This window comes from Scomber scombrus, chromosome 22 (genome assembly GCF_963691925.1).
Source record: "Scomber scombrus chromosome 22, fScoSco1.1, whole genome shotgun sequence".
Lineage (NCBI taxonomy): Eukaryota > Metazoa > Chordata > Actinopteri > Scombriformes > Scombridae > Scomber > Scomber scombrus.
Genome location: NC_084991.1, coordinates 3,230,374 through 3,248,401, shown reverse-complemented (window position 1 = coordinate 3,248,401; position 18,028 = coordinate 3,230,374). Strand labels below are relative to the sequence as shown.

Below are 18,028 nucleotides of genomic sequence, written 5' to 3'. Positions count from 1 at the left end.
AAAAAAAAAAAAAAATAAAAAAAAAAAAAAAAAAAAAAAAAAAAAAAGAAAAAAAAAAAAAAAAAAAAAAAAAAAAAAAAAAAAAAAAAAGAAAAAAAAAAAAATAAAAAAAAAAAAGAAAAAAAAAAAAAAAAAAAAAAAAAAAAAAAAAAACGGGTTTTTTTTTAGCATTTCTAACCAGTCACAGTGAGGATTTATAGTCGTGTTGCTGAACGGCCAATCAGCGTTTATATGAGCGCACATGTAGGAGAGAAGCGACTCAATACACTCAATTCAATTCGATATAACAGCGTCAAAGGACATCATCTCTGACGGCATTCAGTCATAGCAAGAGGTGAATGTCAATTCAGTGTCAATCAGACGACGTTAAAACCGTCAAATTCGTCCATCGTCTGCTGTTTAGCGGCTTTAAACGTCGGGCTAGAACTTGACTAGTGTGCAGCAATCAGAGCAAGCACGCCGCCTCACGCATCCATCCTGCTGCTCAGCCTCAGCCAGGACAGGATTACACAATCACTGGCAGCACATGGCGTCTCCAACACGATCACATCCCAGAACCATGCGAACGCATTTCAGCAGTCGGTGACACATTTATTAACAGCTCACATATCTCTACATTGTAGTCAGATTGAACATTTTTGCTTCTTTTTTTTTTTTTTACTATTTAATCTGACGTCGCTGACACTAGTAAATGACATGAAGTGAGTGTGATGCACGTCAACAAAAAAAAAAAAAAAAAAAAAGACAGTGCGATCTGATTTGTGTGATTGAGTTGTTTTTGTCGACCAGCATCACCTCGGCTCAACATCCCGGACACATGTCTAGCCTCCAGTTGCATCAGCACCATGATTGCGTAAGAGGCCGCCGGGCCGCACTGTTCCTCCCTGCTGATGCTCAGCCCTGTGCCCGATAACCTGGCTCATTCACTACACACACACACACATACACACACACACCCCTCCTCTTCTTCCCCCTATGTCCACAGGAGAAGAGGGAGGGGGTCGGCTTAAATGTCATATGACGTAAATGTGCATATTACTCACTTAGATCCTGCTATTATGTTTCCATTTGGCTCTTTGTGGAGCTATAAACAATGGTTATAAATAGTATGTAACATTTGTAATAGGATGTAATATGCTTATCTGTTGTGTCAGTCTTCTGGTGACATTACTTCACTAGATTTAAAAGTTTGATTTATCATCTTTTGTTACATTATGAATTTGGCCCATTTTTCCATGGCAAGCATCTCATCTATACTGCCATTCCTTTCCTTCCCAATAAGTAAGTGTCATTAACTGTCGCATGTGTTTGTGTTTCTCTTTCACTTGCAGATGTTTGGCTTCCACAAGCCGAAGATGTACCGGAGCATAGACGGCTGCTGCATCTGCAGAGCCAAGTCGTCCAGCTCCCGCTTCACAGACAGCAAACGCTATGAGACCGACTTCAAGAGCTGCTTCGGGTGAGTCTGCAGCACTTTCCACAGGTCCAGATGTGTGACTAATAGACTTAAAGCATCACTGAGGTTTCTGCTGTGGTGCTGTTCTTGTAGAGACCTCCTGACTCATTCATTTACCTGCTTTTATTCTCTATTGTTAAGCACGCCTAACTCACTCTCTGACACATCCAGCTGTGTTTTAGACTGTGCTCAAGCCCAGTTTTGAGTCATGGAATGTGTCACAGCTCTGATGATGACTTACTTTCTGCTGACTTGCATGTTGCCAAGGCCTGTTGTCATGGTTATTTGTGATTTAGCACGAGGAGCAGATTTCTGTGTAAAATGAATATTACATTATTTCCAGTTGTAGTGGACGCCAAAGATACAAGTAAAAGGTGTATTAAATATGCACACTAGAGTTTCTTTTGATCTAATAATGCACGTATAGAATGGATAAATCTGATGGAGTATGGTGTGTGTGTGTGTATCGGTTTAATGCTCAGCTGGTGTGACTCTTCTGTCCCTGCAGGCTGGGTGAGGTGCGTTGCGGTGACATCTGTAACGCCTGCGTCCTGCTGGTCAAGAGATGGAAAAAACTTCCAGCTGGGTCCAAGAAGAACTGGAATCACGTAAGAAAACATTCAATAGCATCACACTCGTAGAACTTTTTTACGGTGCTTCATCTCAGACACTTTGTGATTCTGAAACATCTGACTTTACACCGCTTACCTGTGTGGTCCCATTACTCAGCTTGCGTTTCTATAAATGTTTATAACCTCGTTTCCCGTGTGGTTCCAGGTGGTCGACGCAAAAGCAGGGACGAGCATGAAGTCGATACTGAGGACGAAAAAGATTCACAAGAAGCTGAGGCCGAGCCAGATGAGTCGAGTGCAGAGTGAGCTGAAGAGAAACAGTAAGCAGACAGTACTGACTTACACTGTACTATTAACATTGTTAATACACTGTACAGTTAGTGATGTTATATCTGAGGCTTTTTTTTCCAATACTCCCATTCTCACTGTGGGTGGTAGTGGTGTATTTTAAGAGAGTGACTTGTCATTGTGTGACTGTATGTGGTTAGTTATTGTAATAAACCTGAAACTGGCTGCAGATAAAAACCTACACAACTGTAACAGATCACTAATATATGTTCAGGTACATATCATCATATCATGTCAGTGAACAACTTCCACAATCATATGAACTCTACTCATACACTAAATAAAACTTACAACTAAATAAGACAGGACAATGACACAGAGAAATAGATAAAGAAATTCACAGTTAGCTGGCTCTGACTCATTGCTCACTACAGTTCTTGCACATGTCTTAATTCTTATTTTCAGTTTCAATGTTTCCTGTCACTGCTTATTATTTCCTGTCATATATTAACTCCAAGTTCAAAAAAACAAGTCACACACATAATCACACACACAGGTCACAGCAGGAGACCTGTCTGAACTTAGTGTAGAATATTAATGTGTGAGGTTATATAGAGAAAGAAATTGTACCAGCAGATGGCAGCGTGCACTATTTTATAGCACAGGTTCACAATTATTAATGACATCACACTTGTGCCATGTGCTGTTCATAACTTACCACACTAGCTCCGACACTTTCTGCGCACACACACACACTCACACACAAACACACTGCATGTTTTGTGAGAGATTAAACACAGGTCAGCCTTAATTTGATTCTTCATACAGGACTGTTACACACACCTCACTCACTCTGAACTGATGACATATAAATCATCCAAAAAAAGAATTCAGTCTAAAGTAATGTTAAATTATGTTTTAAATTTAGCAAAGCTGAATTATTTCATGTTGTGACATTTTGCAGAACCGTAATCAAACACACTGTAATATAGAGAACAGCATGTTTAGAACACGTTCTTATTGGATCTCTGTATAAAGTGAATTTGCAGGCAGCCAGTCTGAACTGTGACTCTTCAGGTCAGTAGGAAGTGTTGTACTCATCAGTGTCCTCTGTGTCCCACCCAGACTCTGACGCCCACAGCACCACCTCCAGCACCTCACCCGCTCAGTCACCCAGCTACAGCAACCCATCAGACGAGGGCTCGGACACGGAGCTTTCAGCCGGCAGTGCCCTCCTCCAGCCTTCTCCTTCCTGGACCTCACCTACTGGAAAAGGTAACCATCTCTTTCATGGACTCAAACTCCCCCCTTCACTCTGATGCTCCCGTTCATCCATCCAACCAGTCCAGTTCATGAACGCGCACATAAACTCCACACAGGCATTAGACATCAGTCCTCTGAAAAACATAAAAATGTTGCGGTTTTTATTGGATCTGTAGTCCAAATGTGCAGCAGCTCATCACACAGTCAGCTCCTGCTCTGTGAGTGAGGGCTCAGCAGGTGCAGTTCAGAGGTCAGATTTATTCTATTCCAATAGTGAACCATCCTCAGAAAAGAAATGATGTAGTGATCTTGATTTCAACATATTTACTTCAGCTGCACTTCCAGTACACCTGAGAAACAATAAGATGCATAAAATATACCAAGATCACATTCTTGAGTGATTCTCACTTGTTCTTTTTTTTGCTGCAAATGTATTTTGTCTCATTGAGATTTCTGTAGAATAAAAGTTAATTCAACATGTTAAGCACTATTTTCATACCTGCTTTTATCAGGAGAAGAGTTTTTCTTCACAGAACTGATTGTCACAAAGTCATGTGACTTAAACAAATTCAGCATTTTATATGATCAGTCTTGTTATTGGTTCTGTGATCCATCCTTAAATGCATAAGTGGCTAAAATTACTCCATCTTTGTGCACCTGCAGAACCTGTCAGTCTGCTCATTAGTGTTTCAAAAAGTAATAATAAAACCTAAATGATCAGCTCTTTTAAACTTAGTCAAATTCCAGGTTTTTTTGTTTCTTTTAACCCACGACACACTTGTCTTTTAGTGTTCATAATCTGTGTGTGTTATCTTTCATCTATTCGGAACAGCTTTATGCACATGCTCATAATATATCTGCTATAAATTCTACATTTATGAAGTTTATACATTTTTGTTGACATTGTCTGGAACATGATCATTCTACTTTGTTTATTATTGAGGTCATAGTGGGTGATGGAGGTGTATTAGGGTGCATTATATTGACTGGTGTTCCTAATATTTTGCCCCTCTCATGTATGTTAATGGAGTGGACAAAATATTAGGAACGCCAGTCAATATAATGCACCCTAATACACCTCCATCACCCACTATGACCTCAATGATAAACATAAACTTCATAAATGTAGAATTGACAGCTTGATTGCAAAGGTGCACCTAATGAAGAGGCCAGTGAGTGTATATATTATGTGTTATCTGGACATGCCTGTTCTAAACAAACTGGAGCTCTTCATTATCTTCCAGAAGTGCTGGTTGCATTGTAGGTGTACTCACTCTCTGATAGAAACCTGTTTGACGTTGCAGGCAGAAGGTGTGCTGTGGGATCATTTATAAGGGACGCTACGGTGAAGTCATCATTGATCCCCACCTGTACAAGCCCTGCTGTCAGAGGAAACCAGACCTGCTCCAGCAACAAGAAGAAGGGGAGGAGATGGACGAAGAGGAAGAGGAAGAGGAGGAGGAGCAGGCAGCAGGACAGATCGCAGTGAGCATGTCACTATCCCCTGTACCCAAACAAGAAGAAGAGGTGGAGGTGGAGGAGGAGGAGGAGGAGGAGGAGAAGGAGAGGGAGGAAGAGGAAGGAGGAGGAAAAGGAAAAGGAAAAGGAGAGGGAGAAAGAGAAGAGAGGAGGAGGAGGAGGAGGAGAAGAAGGAGGAGGAGAGGAAAAGAAGAGGAGAAGGAGAAAGAGGATGAGGAGGGAGAAGGAGGAGGAGGAGCAATACAGTGATGGGAGCACAGGGTTGGTAAAGTCTTCCTCAATGGATGGATGCACAGGATGAGACACTGACACACGACACTCAACAGACCAAACCTCACTGTAGTTTCTCCATCTTTAACAAGCTGCTGCAACCCTTCCTTCCAGACTCTCTGACACCACCTGGACCAGTTCTCTTTTCAGTGTCTTTGCCTGCTATGAGATTGTCTTTTTGTAAATACTTTATTTTTCTCTGGGTCTGAAATGCTGGATATATGAATGCAGCCCGGACACCTTTGGATACACCCTTTACTCACAGGACGGAGCCATAGACATGAGAGCAGCCTTCCAACTCTTTGCCTTTCCTCTTGTTCTCAAATGCTGCTCTGTTTCATGATTCTACTTCATTTTCTGATAGGATCTCAACTCGTCTACCAGCTTTTTTTTCTTTGTTTGTTTGTTTTGTTAATGAATTTCTGGGTTTATGTAAAGTAGAGTGTCTCTTATATAGAGGTAACTAAAGGCATAATGCCATCAACTTCTTCAAAACTAAGCCCACACCAGTATGGCTTTTGTAAGATAAGAGTAAAAACCAATATGATCAGACCCATTTATACAAGTATGCAGTATGACAGCAAGCAGAGCACGTTAGTGAAGAATGTTCCGGATGCTTTGTGCTAGTTAGCAAGCTACTGCGTTGATGACTTCATAGGTAACAGTTCATCAATGTAGCTTGTATAACTTAGCTTAGCAATCCAGCTGGCTTTTTTTTTTGTGTGCTTTTTTTTGCTTTTTCACAAAGATGCTCTGATAAATTTTAGGGCCACTATTTTGACACTAGTGCTAGCATGTACCTCAGTTGCTAAATGGACAATAGGGGCTGACATTTTCAGAAAAGCGAGTTAGAAAGACTATTAATTCACAAAATTCTTCTTCTTTAGCTCGCTAACTTCACTTAGCAATCTAGCTGGCTTTTTTTTTTTCTCACAAAGACGCTCTAATAAATTTTAGTGTCACTTTTTTTGACACTAGCACCAGCACGTTAGCTCAGTCGCTAAATGGGCCGTAGAGGTTGAGTTAGAAAGAATATTAACTCACAAAATTCATTCCAATTACTTCAAGAGTTACCCACGTAGCTTGACGCTAAACTGTGGTGGAGAATTAGCATTGTTCAGTTCAGTCATGGTGTTACAAGCTAATGTTGCCGTTAGCATTTTACAATGTTGGCAAACAGCTTTATCCACAATTTTTGTCCTTGATGTCAAACATAAATATCTTTCACGTTTCCTCTCAGATGATGATGATTGATTTTGCCTTAGTAGAGACAACAGTGACAGCCTAGTCTATTGATGGTTTTACAAACTAAGGTTCAACTGAAATGAATGAACTTCAGTCCAATATTTAGCTTTGTCTTTTTTTTTCTATTATTCTGTTATCATGTGAAACTCGTAGTGAAAGAACACGCAAATTCCTCAAGAGATTAAATATCAGCATTAAAAATATATTGAACATTTTTAAAGCTGATCCAGTAGAGTGATAGCTGTGTGTCTCTTTACCAAAAGCAATCACAGCGTTTCCTTGTCGTCCATAGTGCTCATGTCCTCGTGAAGTCTGTAAATAATGAACTACGACAAAAACTTAGCTTTTCGGATCATTGTTATTACAAAGAAAGAGATTCATGCACAAGCACATGTTCAGGGAGGCTTCCAGCTCTCAGCACCAGTTCAGATGCAGCTGTTATTTTTCAAACTGTAAAGTGAACCATTATAAGCTAAATCAACCCTCAGGAAGACCACGGCAACAACACACGCTGATGTCGTCGCTGCTCTTCAACAGCTTTTTTTTTTGGTCGTGTGGGAACGGGTTCGGTAGCTATTTATATTTGAACGGTAACATAAAATACACCCCGTTATTTTTTTCCCGCACACCAAAAAATAAAAGTCTGTGAGGATTCTCCTACGAGTAGATGAGTTTTAGTTTGAGGCCTTCTGGGAATGTTTGAATCAGGTTCTGTGGCCGTTTGCAGAGCTCACGTTACTCAAAGATAGGAAGATTTTGCATGTGCTTTTCACACCTTTTTATTAGGGGGTGAGCAGAGGGAGGGTGGGGGTAGGGGGTTAAATTTGCCTTGTTGGTGTGTTGATGTACAGCTTGAATATATATTTTTGTATATAAATAAAAACAAGCATATGTCTACTTACAGATTGTGAACCATGTCTTGAAGCTTTCATCAGTAATCACAGAATCTGGTAGTTTCAGGTTAATCTGTACCTTTACAGGTGTGTCCAATCAGATTTCAGGGATACTGGACACACCTGTTGCTTTTTTTTGGACCTTTGGAAATATTTTCTGCTTTAAGATGCTTTTGTTAATGCCGTTTTACTTTTACAGCACCAGGTTGTAGTTTCAGTTCTACCATTCAGTAGTTCAGTAGCTGAGCAGCACTACAGATAATGGACCATGTATTTAATTTCATCTATTCAACCAAATGACCTGTAATCCAGCAGCAGCTTTACTCACAGTACTGAACCATGTTAAAGGAAGAAAAGCTTACACATTCCTCCTCTTTAGTTAAACAATATGTGGAGCGTATATGTCAAAAATGTCTTTTTATTTATTAACTTATCCTTTCAAATATTTTATTTTCAATACTCTGCTGTATTCTTTGGTCTTTGTGGACATGAATGAATTTCAGGATGTCTGTACAATGCTGCCATATAGACTGAACACAGTGGAAATGATTGTATTAAAAACTCTACTTTTCTTCTCTAAATATCGTATTTATGGGATGTAGTTTAGAGAGATTCTTGTACTCCTCATATTTTGGGTAGAGATGCAACATGTTTTTTTTGTTTTTTTTTGTCTTTTAGTTACAGTGGTATTAGCATGTGATGTTAGGTCTGCACTTAATCTAGAACAATATTTGCAGCAGGAGATGCACTACTGGTCATTTCTAAAAGCAAAGTTTGTATTTTTATACACGCTTGTAATTTCTACTTGTTCAATAAATGTCATTTGTCATGTTTAAGTGTTGTAACATGATTGAGTCTGTGTTCTTAGTAGGTCAAAGGTCAAACAGGAAAAGACCTGATCATTAACGATATCAGTATTGCGAACACTTATAAATTGTGAGGCTTGGGTAGACACTCATTATTTAACTTAAACTAATATTGTCCCCACATCAGGAGAGTCATGGCTGCACTAAATTGCTGAAATTAACTCTAATAAACTTAACAGAAATTACTTATAATGTGTCAATTCAACAACTTTTAATTCAACAGTGGAACAGATTTATTCTTTACAAACACAAACAGGAGGCAGTGGAACAGTACATGGTGTGTTGATCGTTTCTAAGGCAACAGTTCTTCCAATCAGCTGTGAGTGAAGCAGACTGATATTTATCGTGTGGATCATCAGTAGAGTACGTCTCTGTTCTCTAAGTGCAACACACAATACCTCTCCTTTAACACCTGTCTTATTATGAACACTGATTTGTCACTGCAGGTTTCAATAACTATCTACTGCTTCTGAATAAGGATTACATGTTCTGATATTCTCACAGCAGTGCTAAAGTGATTACATTATATTGCTGTTGGTAAATAGGTAAGTTACTATATGTTAAAGCAGTAATGGGATATATCAGAAGTATATCAGAATTTTAAAATATCTGAATATAAAAAGAAATCAATCAATAACCACATTCACCAGAACCTGTAAAGTAAAGCAAATGACATTGTCCATCATCACTGTTCATTGGTCCGAAGGACCACAGCACAAGTCTAATCAGTGTGACTGACCAGAGAGATGATCAGAGGGGCTGAGTTTCTTCCACCATCCCTATTACGGGGACCAAAGACTGGATAGAGTTTCTCAGTAAATTTGCAGCCAGTAAAGGAGTAGATCAGAGTTACAGCATCTACATCATAAAAGGAGACCAGACCCTCTTCATAATCCACAAACACCCCCACCTTCTGAGGTTTCAACTTCAGAGAGAGAAGGACACGAGTGTCATCAAGAGCTTTGTATTCATATCCATTTCTCAAAAATACAGTCCAGATGCCATTGTTTGGGCTACACGTGATTTGTCCCTTCCTGTTGATCGACTCTCTGACCACGCCTAAAGTCCACTCAGTCTTCCCTTTAACCTGAACTTCATAGTAAAATCTGCCTGAAGAGAAACTTTGCTTTCCTAAAACACAGTGACTAAAATTCATTCTTTTTGGATTATCTGAGAGAATCTTCTTCACATCACCACATGTGACTTGTTTCCCATCATCAGACAGGATGAGATTAGGATGTGCTGTTTCAGGATCAAGAGTAACATCCACTGCAAACTGTTGGACCCTCTTCAGCTCGGCATCATCACACAGCTTCTTCATGTCTTCACTGAGTCTCTCCTTCAGCTGAGCCACAGCTCTCCTCAGAATCTCCCCATATGATGAATGGACTCTAACCTCTGTCCAGTCTTTGGTGGGTGGAGCAGGGTTCAGGGATGAGGAGCTTTGGAGGAACTGGAGATGGTTTTCAATGTATGAGAGTTGCTTCACTTCAGCACTTCTCTTCATCAGCTCAGATATTTCGTCTTCCAGTTCTTTGATGAAGCCTTCAGCCTGTTCCTCTGTTCTTTTCTGGTTCTCTTCAATCATCTCAATGAGCTGAGCCAGACTTCTCTCAACAGACTGGATCAGAGCAGTGAAGACCTGCACACTGTCTGCTGTCTCTCTGTCTGCTTCTTCATTGCTGAGCTTCACTGACTCCTTCATCTGCTGAATCTTCAGTCGTCTATTCTGGATCATCTGCTGAACTTCAGCCCCAGTTTTCTTCAGATCAGCCTTCTTACCTTCATATTCTTCTATCACAGGACCATAGACATGTGACTTGTGATCTGTCTCAGTGCAGAACTGACACACACACATCTGATCAGTCCTGCAGAACAGCTCCAGAGGTCGATCATGCTTCTTACACATTCTGTCTTCCAGGTTCTTCACAGGATCAATCAGCTTGTGTCTTGTCATAACTGTCATTTTCTGATGAAGGTCCAGGTGAGTCTCACAGTAGGAGGTCAGACACACCAGACAGGACTTCACAGCCTTCAGTTTGGTTTCAGTGCAGACGTCACAGAGAACATCTCCTGTGTTGGTCCATTGTTGGTCTGAGCAGCTGCTGCTTTTCTTTACAGCTGACCGTCTGAACTGATCAGCCATCTCAGATATGAATGTATTGACCCGTAGCTCAGGCCTTCTGTCAAAGACATCTTCACACATGGGACACTGACAGTGTGAATTAATATTCCAGTGTTCTGTGATGCAATTCTTGCAGAAGTTGTGTCCACATGGTATGGTGACTGGATGAGTGAACACATCCAGACAGATGGAGCACAGAAACTGATCTTCAGATAACAGACTGCTGGCAGAAGACATGTCTAAAAAATAAACCAAACCAGATGTTGAGAAAAATTAATCTATAAAAAACAACACTTGTTAATGATGAGTGGTAAATATATAAATAATAGTGGAATAACTAATATAGAATAGAAAAAAATTGTAACGTGGAAAAATATATCAGGTTTTTTTTGTGCAAAAAATGAGAAGCATAAAAAAATCCAAAAAATGACTGAACTGATCTCTTTAGAAAACATGATGGCTTCCTCACTCATTTGTTACTTTGACTTTGCAGAAGTTCAAATATCACTACCAGTTATTTTTCTTTGTCTTTTTAGTTTAAGAGTATCTTGAACAGCAGTAGAAAACATTTTTGGACGATGTGTGCTACTAGTAGACAGTTCAAGTGAAACTTTACTTCACTGAAACACTTCCAGCAGCCAATAAAAACAATGAAACTTCTGTTGTTGTTCTTAAACACAGTAAATATGATGTACTGCACTCACCTGTGTGTATGAGAATGGTGCAGGTCTGTTAAAAGATCTGAAGAAGCTGGTTGTCTTTCTTTTCTTTTCTCTCCACTAACTGTGAGATTCTTTAACTTTCATTTCCTCATTGTGACGCTGACACACTCCCCCTGTTCTTCCAGTGTTGCTCCGCCTCTAATATTTATTTTTAATCTACCTTTATTTACTGACAGCAGGAAGTCCCCATTCACACTCACACAGTCACACACATTCACAGCAGAAGATGCCCAGTACAACCACAGTCTGATCTGATGTAGCAGTTGGGGTTGAGGGTCTTGCTCCAGGGCATCTCCATGGTGGTAATGAGGGAGAAGTAAGATTGTATGGTTATGAGTTAATAAACTTCCTAATAAGAATGATATGAATAATATTGCATACTGTAAATATAATATATCATATCCTTTATCAATGATTTAGAGAGAGACAGAGTTAAAGAAAGAACAATACTTTCCAATAAACAAGCTCTTTACACAAATACCAGTGGTAAATGAACTGTACTTATATAATGCTTTTCTAGTCCTTTTGACCACTCAAAGCACTTTTACACTACATTTCACATTCACCCATTCACACACTGATGACAGGGACTCTCACGCAGGGTGCCAACCTGCTCATCAGGAAGGAAACTAACCATTCATACACATTCATACACCGTTGGCGCAGCCACTGGGAGCAATTCGGAAATAAGTATCTTGCCCAAGGCCACATGGACATGTGGACTGGAGGAGCCGGGAATTGAACCTCCGATCGGAGGATGACTGCTCTACCTCCTGAGCCACAGCCGCCCCAAATACTCAGATACAACAGTGGTATAAACATATTTTATTATTAAACTAATTAAAATAATTAAACATATTGCTCTGCATTTCCTCTGTGCCATTCAACGAGCACCCAATGAAAACTCCTGAAACATCTGGACCATGGTAGAACGTTGTATGAGAAAGATAGCAGGTAACCTGATGCATGAAGCTCATGGTACTGTTCATCAGTCAGCATTGCCACGTGTTATATTCTGCTTTAAACAAGAGAACAGGCTAGTGTATGTTTACATTATTCATGGGTTTCAAACAATGTTGCAAACATGATTCAAATCAACCTTTTTCACAGCAGATTTTTAGACATGTCAAAGCAGGAAAGTTACTGCTTGGATCAGCAGTGAACCACTGTACCTTTGAGAACTAACTAGAACCAATGAAGCAGCACACACTCTACAGCCAGAAGATCAGGAACTCTGTCTTCAATCATTATTAATCAGTGAGCTCTCCAATATGAATCATCTTTTCTGTGGAATAAACATGCTTTATTCCTATGATTGAACTGGTGATTACATTCAGAATAAAACACATTTAAAGATTAAACATCAGTCATAAATATAAACATAAATTCCGAACCTCATGGATTAAAAAAATCAATGTCACAATTTGAATATGTTTTGACCAGATCAACTGTTTTATTTGAATAATGTGCCCATAATTCATTACACAAACTGTACAATTGTATTTAACATTCAAGTCTCCTGTGACCTCCTTGTATGGTCTCAGACTGATCTTGGATGGTCCAAACCCCCTGGTGGTGAGACCACTGCATTAAATTAGATACACAAGTCTGAGTATGCTGTTTTTAAAAATGAGTTTGTAAAAAACTTTCAGCACTTCTTATATGTACAACAATCAAACTCTGTTATAACGATTATTATGATTTGTCGCTGCAGGTTTAAACACCACAAGGATAATATTTTGTGATGTTCTCACACTATTACATACACATTTTGTTATGTCATTGTATTGGATTGTTGTTGGTAAATGAGTAGGTTACTATATGTTAAAGCAGTAATGGAATACATCAAAAGTGTAATATAATTATATATATATCACTGAATATAACAAGAAATCAAGTAATAACCACATTCACCAGAATCTGTAAAGTAAATTAAATGACATTGTCCATCATCACTGTTCATTTGTCAGAAGGACCACAACACACGTTTAATCAGTGTGACTGACAGGACAGATGATCAGAGGGGCTGAGTTTTTACCACTATCATTTTTACAGGGATCAAAGAATGGACAGAGTTTCTCAGTAAACTTACAATCAGTAAAGGAGTAGATATGAGTTTCATCATCTACATCATAAAAGGAGACCAGACCCTCCTCATAATCCACAAACACCCCCACCTTCTGAGGCTTTGACTTCAGAGAGAGAAGGACAGTATGAGCTATGTATCCATCTTCATCGCTCAAATCCATAGCCCAGACACCATTGTTTGGGCTCCATCTCATGTGTCCCTTCCTGTTGATCGACTCTCTGGCCACTCCTAAAGTCCACTCAGTCTTCCTTTTAACCTGAACTTCATAATAAAATCTGCCTGAAGAGAAACTTTGCTTTCCTAAAACACAGCGATAGTTAAATCTTTTTTGATTATATGGGAGATTCTTCTTCACATCATATTTGACTTGTTTTCCATCATCAGACAGGATGAAAGCTGCATATGCTGTTTCGGGGTCAAGAGTAACATCCACTGCAAACTGTTGGACCCTCTTCAGCTCAACATCATCACATCGATTGTTCCTCTCTTCACTGAATGTCTCTTCCAGCTGAGCCACAGCTTTCCTCACAGTCTCCCCATATAATGCATGAACTTTGACTTGTGTCCAGTCTTTGGTGGGTGGAGCAGGGTTCAGGGATGAGAAGCTTTGGAGTAACTGGAGATGGTCTTCAATGTTTGAGAGCTGCTCCACTTCAGCACTTCTCTTCATCAGCTCAGAGATTTCCTCTTCCAGTTCTTTGATGAAGCCTTCAGCCTGTTCCTCTGTTCTTTTCTGGTTCTCTTCAATCATCTCAATGAGCTGAGCCAAACTTCTCTCAACAGACTGGATCAGAGCAGTGAAGACCTGCACACTGTCTGCTGTCTCTCTGTCTGCATCTTCCTTGCTGAGCTTCACTGACTCCTTAATCTGCTGAATCTTCAGTCGTCTCTCCTGGATCATCTGCTGAATTTTGGCCTCTGTCTTTCCCAGATCAGCCTTCTTCTCTTCATATTCTTCTATCAAAGGAACAATGTGATGAAGTTTGTGACCTGACTCAGCACAGGAGTGACACACACACATCTGATCATTCTTGCAGAACAGCTCCAGAGGTCGATCATGGTTCTTACACATTCTGTCTTCCAGGTTCTTCACAGGATCAATCAGCTTGTGTCTTGTCATCACTGTCATTTTCTGGTGAAGGTCCAGGTGAGTCTCACAGTAGGAGGTCAGACACACCAGACAGGACTTCACAGCCTTCAGTTTGGTTTCAGTGCAGACGTCACAGAGAACATCTCCTGTGTTGGTCCATTGTTGGTCTGAGCAGCTGCTGCTTTTCTTTACAGCTGACCGTCTGAACTGATCAGCCATCTCAGATATGAATGTATTGACTCGTAGTTCAGGCCTTCTGTCAAAGACATCTTTACACATGGGACACTGACAGTATGAAATAATATCCCAGTGTTCTGTGATGCAGTTCTTGCAGAAGTTGTGTCCACATGGTATGGTGACTGGATGAGTGAACACATCCAGACAGATGGAGCACAGAAACTGATCTTCAGATAACAGACTGCTGGCAGAAGACATGTCTAAAAAATAAACCAAACCAGACACAGAAAAATGAACCTTTAAAAGAAAACACGTGTTAATGATGAGTGGTAAATATATAAATAAAAGTGGAATAACTGGAATAATAGATTAAGGGTCCCCTACCTCTTTAGCCACTGGTGAAGGGTAAAAGATTGTGTATGAAGAATTCAATAGTGTTATTAGCCAACTGTCTTTTTAAACTTAATTATTTACAACAGCAATTGTAATCCTACTAATAACTATAATAACTGGTGATCAGATTGACACTTGACTTTGTCCTTCACCTTATATCTAAGTCTAAACAGTGATTTAAATCAGATCTGTACATTAAAAAGCTTATCAATTGTATTATTTATAGCAGTTGTGCTGAATTACATTAGATTGCACAAATCAGGTTTTGATATAAAATGACACCAGTACAGACAGGAAATGTCCAAACATATAAAATGCACAGAAAACAAGTTACTGAAAATCAGTAGCTCATTTTAATAAACTAAACTGTGAACATTTATTCAGTATGATTGATTCAAATAATCAACACAATCAGTCCCTTTTCTTTGTCTTTTTAGTTTAAGAGTAAATTGAACAGCAGTGGAGACATTTTTTGGACGATGTGTGCTACTAGTAGACAGTTCAAGTGAAACTTTACTTCACTGAAACACTTCCAACAGCCCATAAAAGCAAAGAAACTCCTGTTGTTGTTCTTAAACACAGTAAATATGATGTACTGCACTCACCTGTGTGCATGTAAAACTGGTGCAGGTGTGTTAAAAGGTCTGAAGAAGCTGGTTGTCTTTCTTTTCTTTTCTCTCCACTAACTGTGAGATTCTTTAACTTTCATTTCCCCGTTGTGATGCTGACACACTCCCCCTGTTCTTCCAGTGTTGCTCCGCCTCTAATTTTTTTCTCTACCTTTGTTCACTGACAACAGGAAGTCCCCATTCACACTCACACAGTCACACACATTCACAGCAGAAACTGCCCAGTACAACCACAGTCTGATCTGATGTAGCAGTTGGGGTTGAGGGTCTTGCTCCAGGGCATCTCCATGGTGCTAATGAGGGAGAAGTAAGATTGTATGGTTATGAGTTAATAAACTTCCTAATAAGAATGATATGAATAATACTGCATACTGTAAATATAATATATCATATCCTTTATCAATGATTTAGAGAGAGACAGAGTTAAAGACAGAACAATACTTTCCGATAAACAAGCTCTTTACTCAAATACCAGTGCTAAATGGACAGTACTTATATAATGCTTTTCTAGTCCTTTTGACCACTCAAAGCACTTTTACACTACATTTCACATTCACCCATCCACACACATTCATACACTGATGACAGGGACTCTCACGCAGGGTGCCAACCTGCTCATCAGGAAGGAAACTAACCATTCATACACATTCATACACCGTTGGCGCAGCCACTGGGAGCAATTCGGAAATAAGTATCTTGCCCAAGGCTACATGGACATGTGGACTGGAGGAGCCGGGAATTGAACCTCCGATCGGAGGATGACTGCTCTACCTCCTGAGCCACAGCCACCCCAATACTCAGATACAACAATAAATTATTATAGTTATAAACATATTTTATTATTAAACTAATTAAAATAATTAAACATATTGCTCTGCATTTCCTCTGTGCCATTCAACGACTACCCAATGAAAACTCCTGAAACATCTGGACCATGGTAGAACGTTGTATGCGAAAGATAGCAGGTAACCTGATGCATGAAGCTCATGGTACTGTTCATCAGTCAGCATTGCCACGTGTGTTATATTCTGCTTTAAACAAGAGAACATGATTGTGTATGTTTACGTTATTCATGGATTTCAAACAGAATGTTGCAAACATGATTCAAATCAACCTTTTTCACAGCAGATGTTTAGACATGTCAAAGCAGGAAAAAGCACAGGTCTAATACAGAACATGAGCAATGTTCACCAGTGTGGCTTCTTGAATGAGGAGTTATCATTAAAGTTTCCAAAAAGCCAGTCTCTGTGGACCTGAATGATTACAGACCAATTGCACTTACTCCAGTGATCGTGTTTTGAGAAACTTGTCCTGCACCACATTAAAACCAGTCTCCCTCCCACGTTTGACCCTCAGCAGTTTGTTTATAGAGCTCATAGATCCACTGAAGACGCCATCCCCATCGCAACCCACATTGCACTGAACCACCCGGAACACCGAAAGAGCTATGTGAGGATGCTTTTCATTGACTACAGCTCCGCATTTAATACCAGCATCCCAAACATCTTATCCAGCAAACTACAAGACTTAGACCTCTCCATCACCACCTGCACATGTATCAAAGACTTCCTTACAAACCGCTCACAGAGAGTTAAAATTGGCCCCACATCTCCTCCTCCATCAAACTAACCATTGGTGCAACACAAACTTGTGTGCTGCCTCCACTTTTGTACTCCTTATACACCTACGACTGCACACCAGCCCACTCGTCCAACACCAAATTCAAATTCGCTGACAACACAGCTGTTGTCGGTCTCATCACTTGAGAGGATGATTTGGCATATAGGGAAGAGATTCAGAGACTGCCAGAGTGGTGTTCGGCGAACAACCTGATACTGAACACCACAAAGACCAAAGAGTTAATACTGGACTTCAGAAGGAAATGTGACACAGATCTTGACCCTCTCTACATAAATGGGGAATGTGTGGAAAGGGCACAGACCTTCAAGTTCTTCAGGGTCCTAATATCCAAGGACTTGTCCTGGTCAGCCAACACCACAGCAAGAGGGCACAGCAAAGATTGCACTTCCTGAGAGTGTTCAGAAGGCACAACACCAAAAGGAAGCTGCTGGTGGCCTTTTACTGGGCCTGCTAACTTACTGCATGACAGTTTGGTGCTAGCTGCTCTGCTGCAGATAAGATAGATAAGATAAGATGTATCTTTATTGATCCTACTTGGGAGGAATTCAAAACAGTACAGTGGAAAAAGTAGCATTGTAAGGGTGAAACAGTACTAAAAATAGAATCAACAATAAATAAGTCAAAATAAGATCAAATAAAATACAGTAAATTTGATCTTTGTGTAAATAAATATATAAATGTGGAATCTGCAGAAGTTCCTGAGATTATTTACATATGAATGTTCCTGAGATTTACATACAGAATATACAGATAAAAATAAATAAGCACATAAGACAGGGGTGAAGACTTTGGAGAAAATCATAGGCTGCACACTGCCCTCTCTGGAGGAT

The 18,028-nt window shown here is 39.8% G+C and overlaps 3 protein-coding genes and 1 pseudogene across 3 annotated transcripts in view; 2 read left to right on the top strand and 2 right to left on the bottom strand.

The window, feature by feature from the left end:
- The window catches only part of LOC134004801 (SIN3-HDAC complex-associated factor-like), a 5,708-nt gene extending 4,795 nt beyond the window's left edge, over nt 1-913 (top strand). Inside the window, exon 6 of the mRNA XM_062444196.1 lies at nt 790-913. Within this exon, the coding sequence (XP_062300180.1) occupies nt 790-913 (124 nt within the window). The remainder of the gene's footprint in view (nt 1-789) is intronic.
- Nucleotides 914-1,331: 418 nt separating this feature from the next.
- Nucleotides 1,332-6,616, top strand: LOC134004800 (SIN3-HDAC complex-associated factor-like; annotated as a pseudogene).
- A 2,268-nt stretch (nt 6,617-8,884) lies between these two features.
- LOC134004568 (zinc-binding protein A33-like) lies at nt 8,885-10,694 on the bottom strand. Its single transcript, XM_062443895.1, has one exon. It carries the CDS (start codon nt 10,692-10,694, stop codon nt 9,054-9,056), a length of 1,641 nt encoding a protein of 546 aa, XP_062299879.1. The 3' UTR covers nt 8,885-9,053.
- Nucleotides 10,695-12,617: 1,923 nt separating this feature from the next.
- Nucleotides 12,618-17,151, bottom strand: LOC134004567 (E3 ubiquitin-protein ligase TRIM39-like). The gene is made up of 3 exons (XM_062443894.1): nt 17,077-17,151; nt 15,534-16,941; nt 12,618-14,795 (listed from the first exon to the last, which is right to left on the bottom strand). The coding sequence occupies exons 2-3, from the start codon at nt 15,541-15,543 to the stop codon at nt 13,168-13,170; spliced, it is 1,638 nt and encodes a 545-aa protein (XP_062299878.1). The 5' UTR covers nt 15,544-16,941; nt 17,077-17,151; the 3' UTR covers nt 12,618-13,167.
- Nucleotides 17,152-18,028: the final 877 nt, after the last annotated feature.

Excerpts from the sequence above, each read along its gene's own strand:
- LOC134004568 (XM_062443895.1), bottom strand. The coding sequence starts at position 10,694 with ATGTCTTCTGCCAGCAGTCTGTTATCTGAAGATCAGTTTCTGTGCTCC.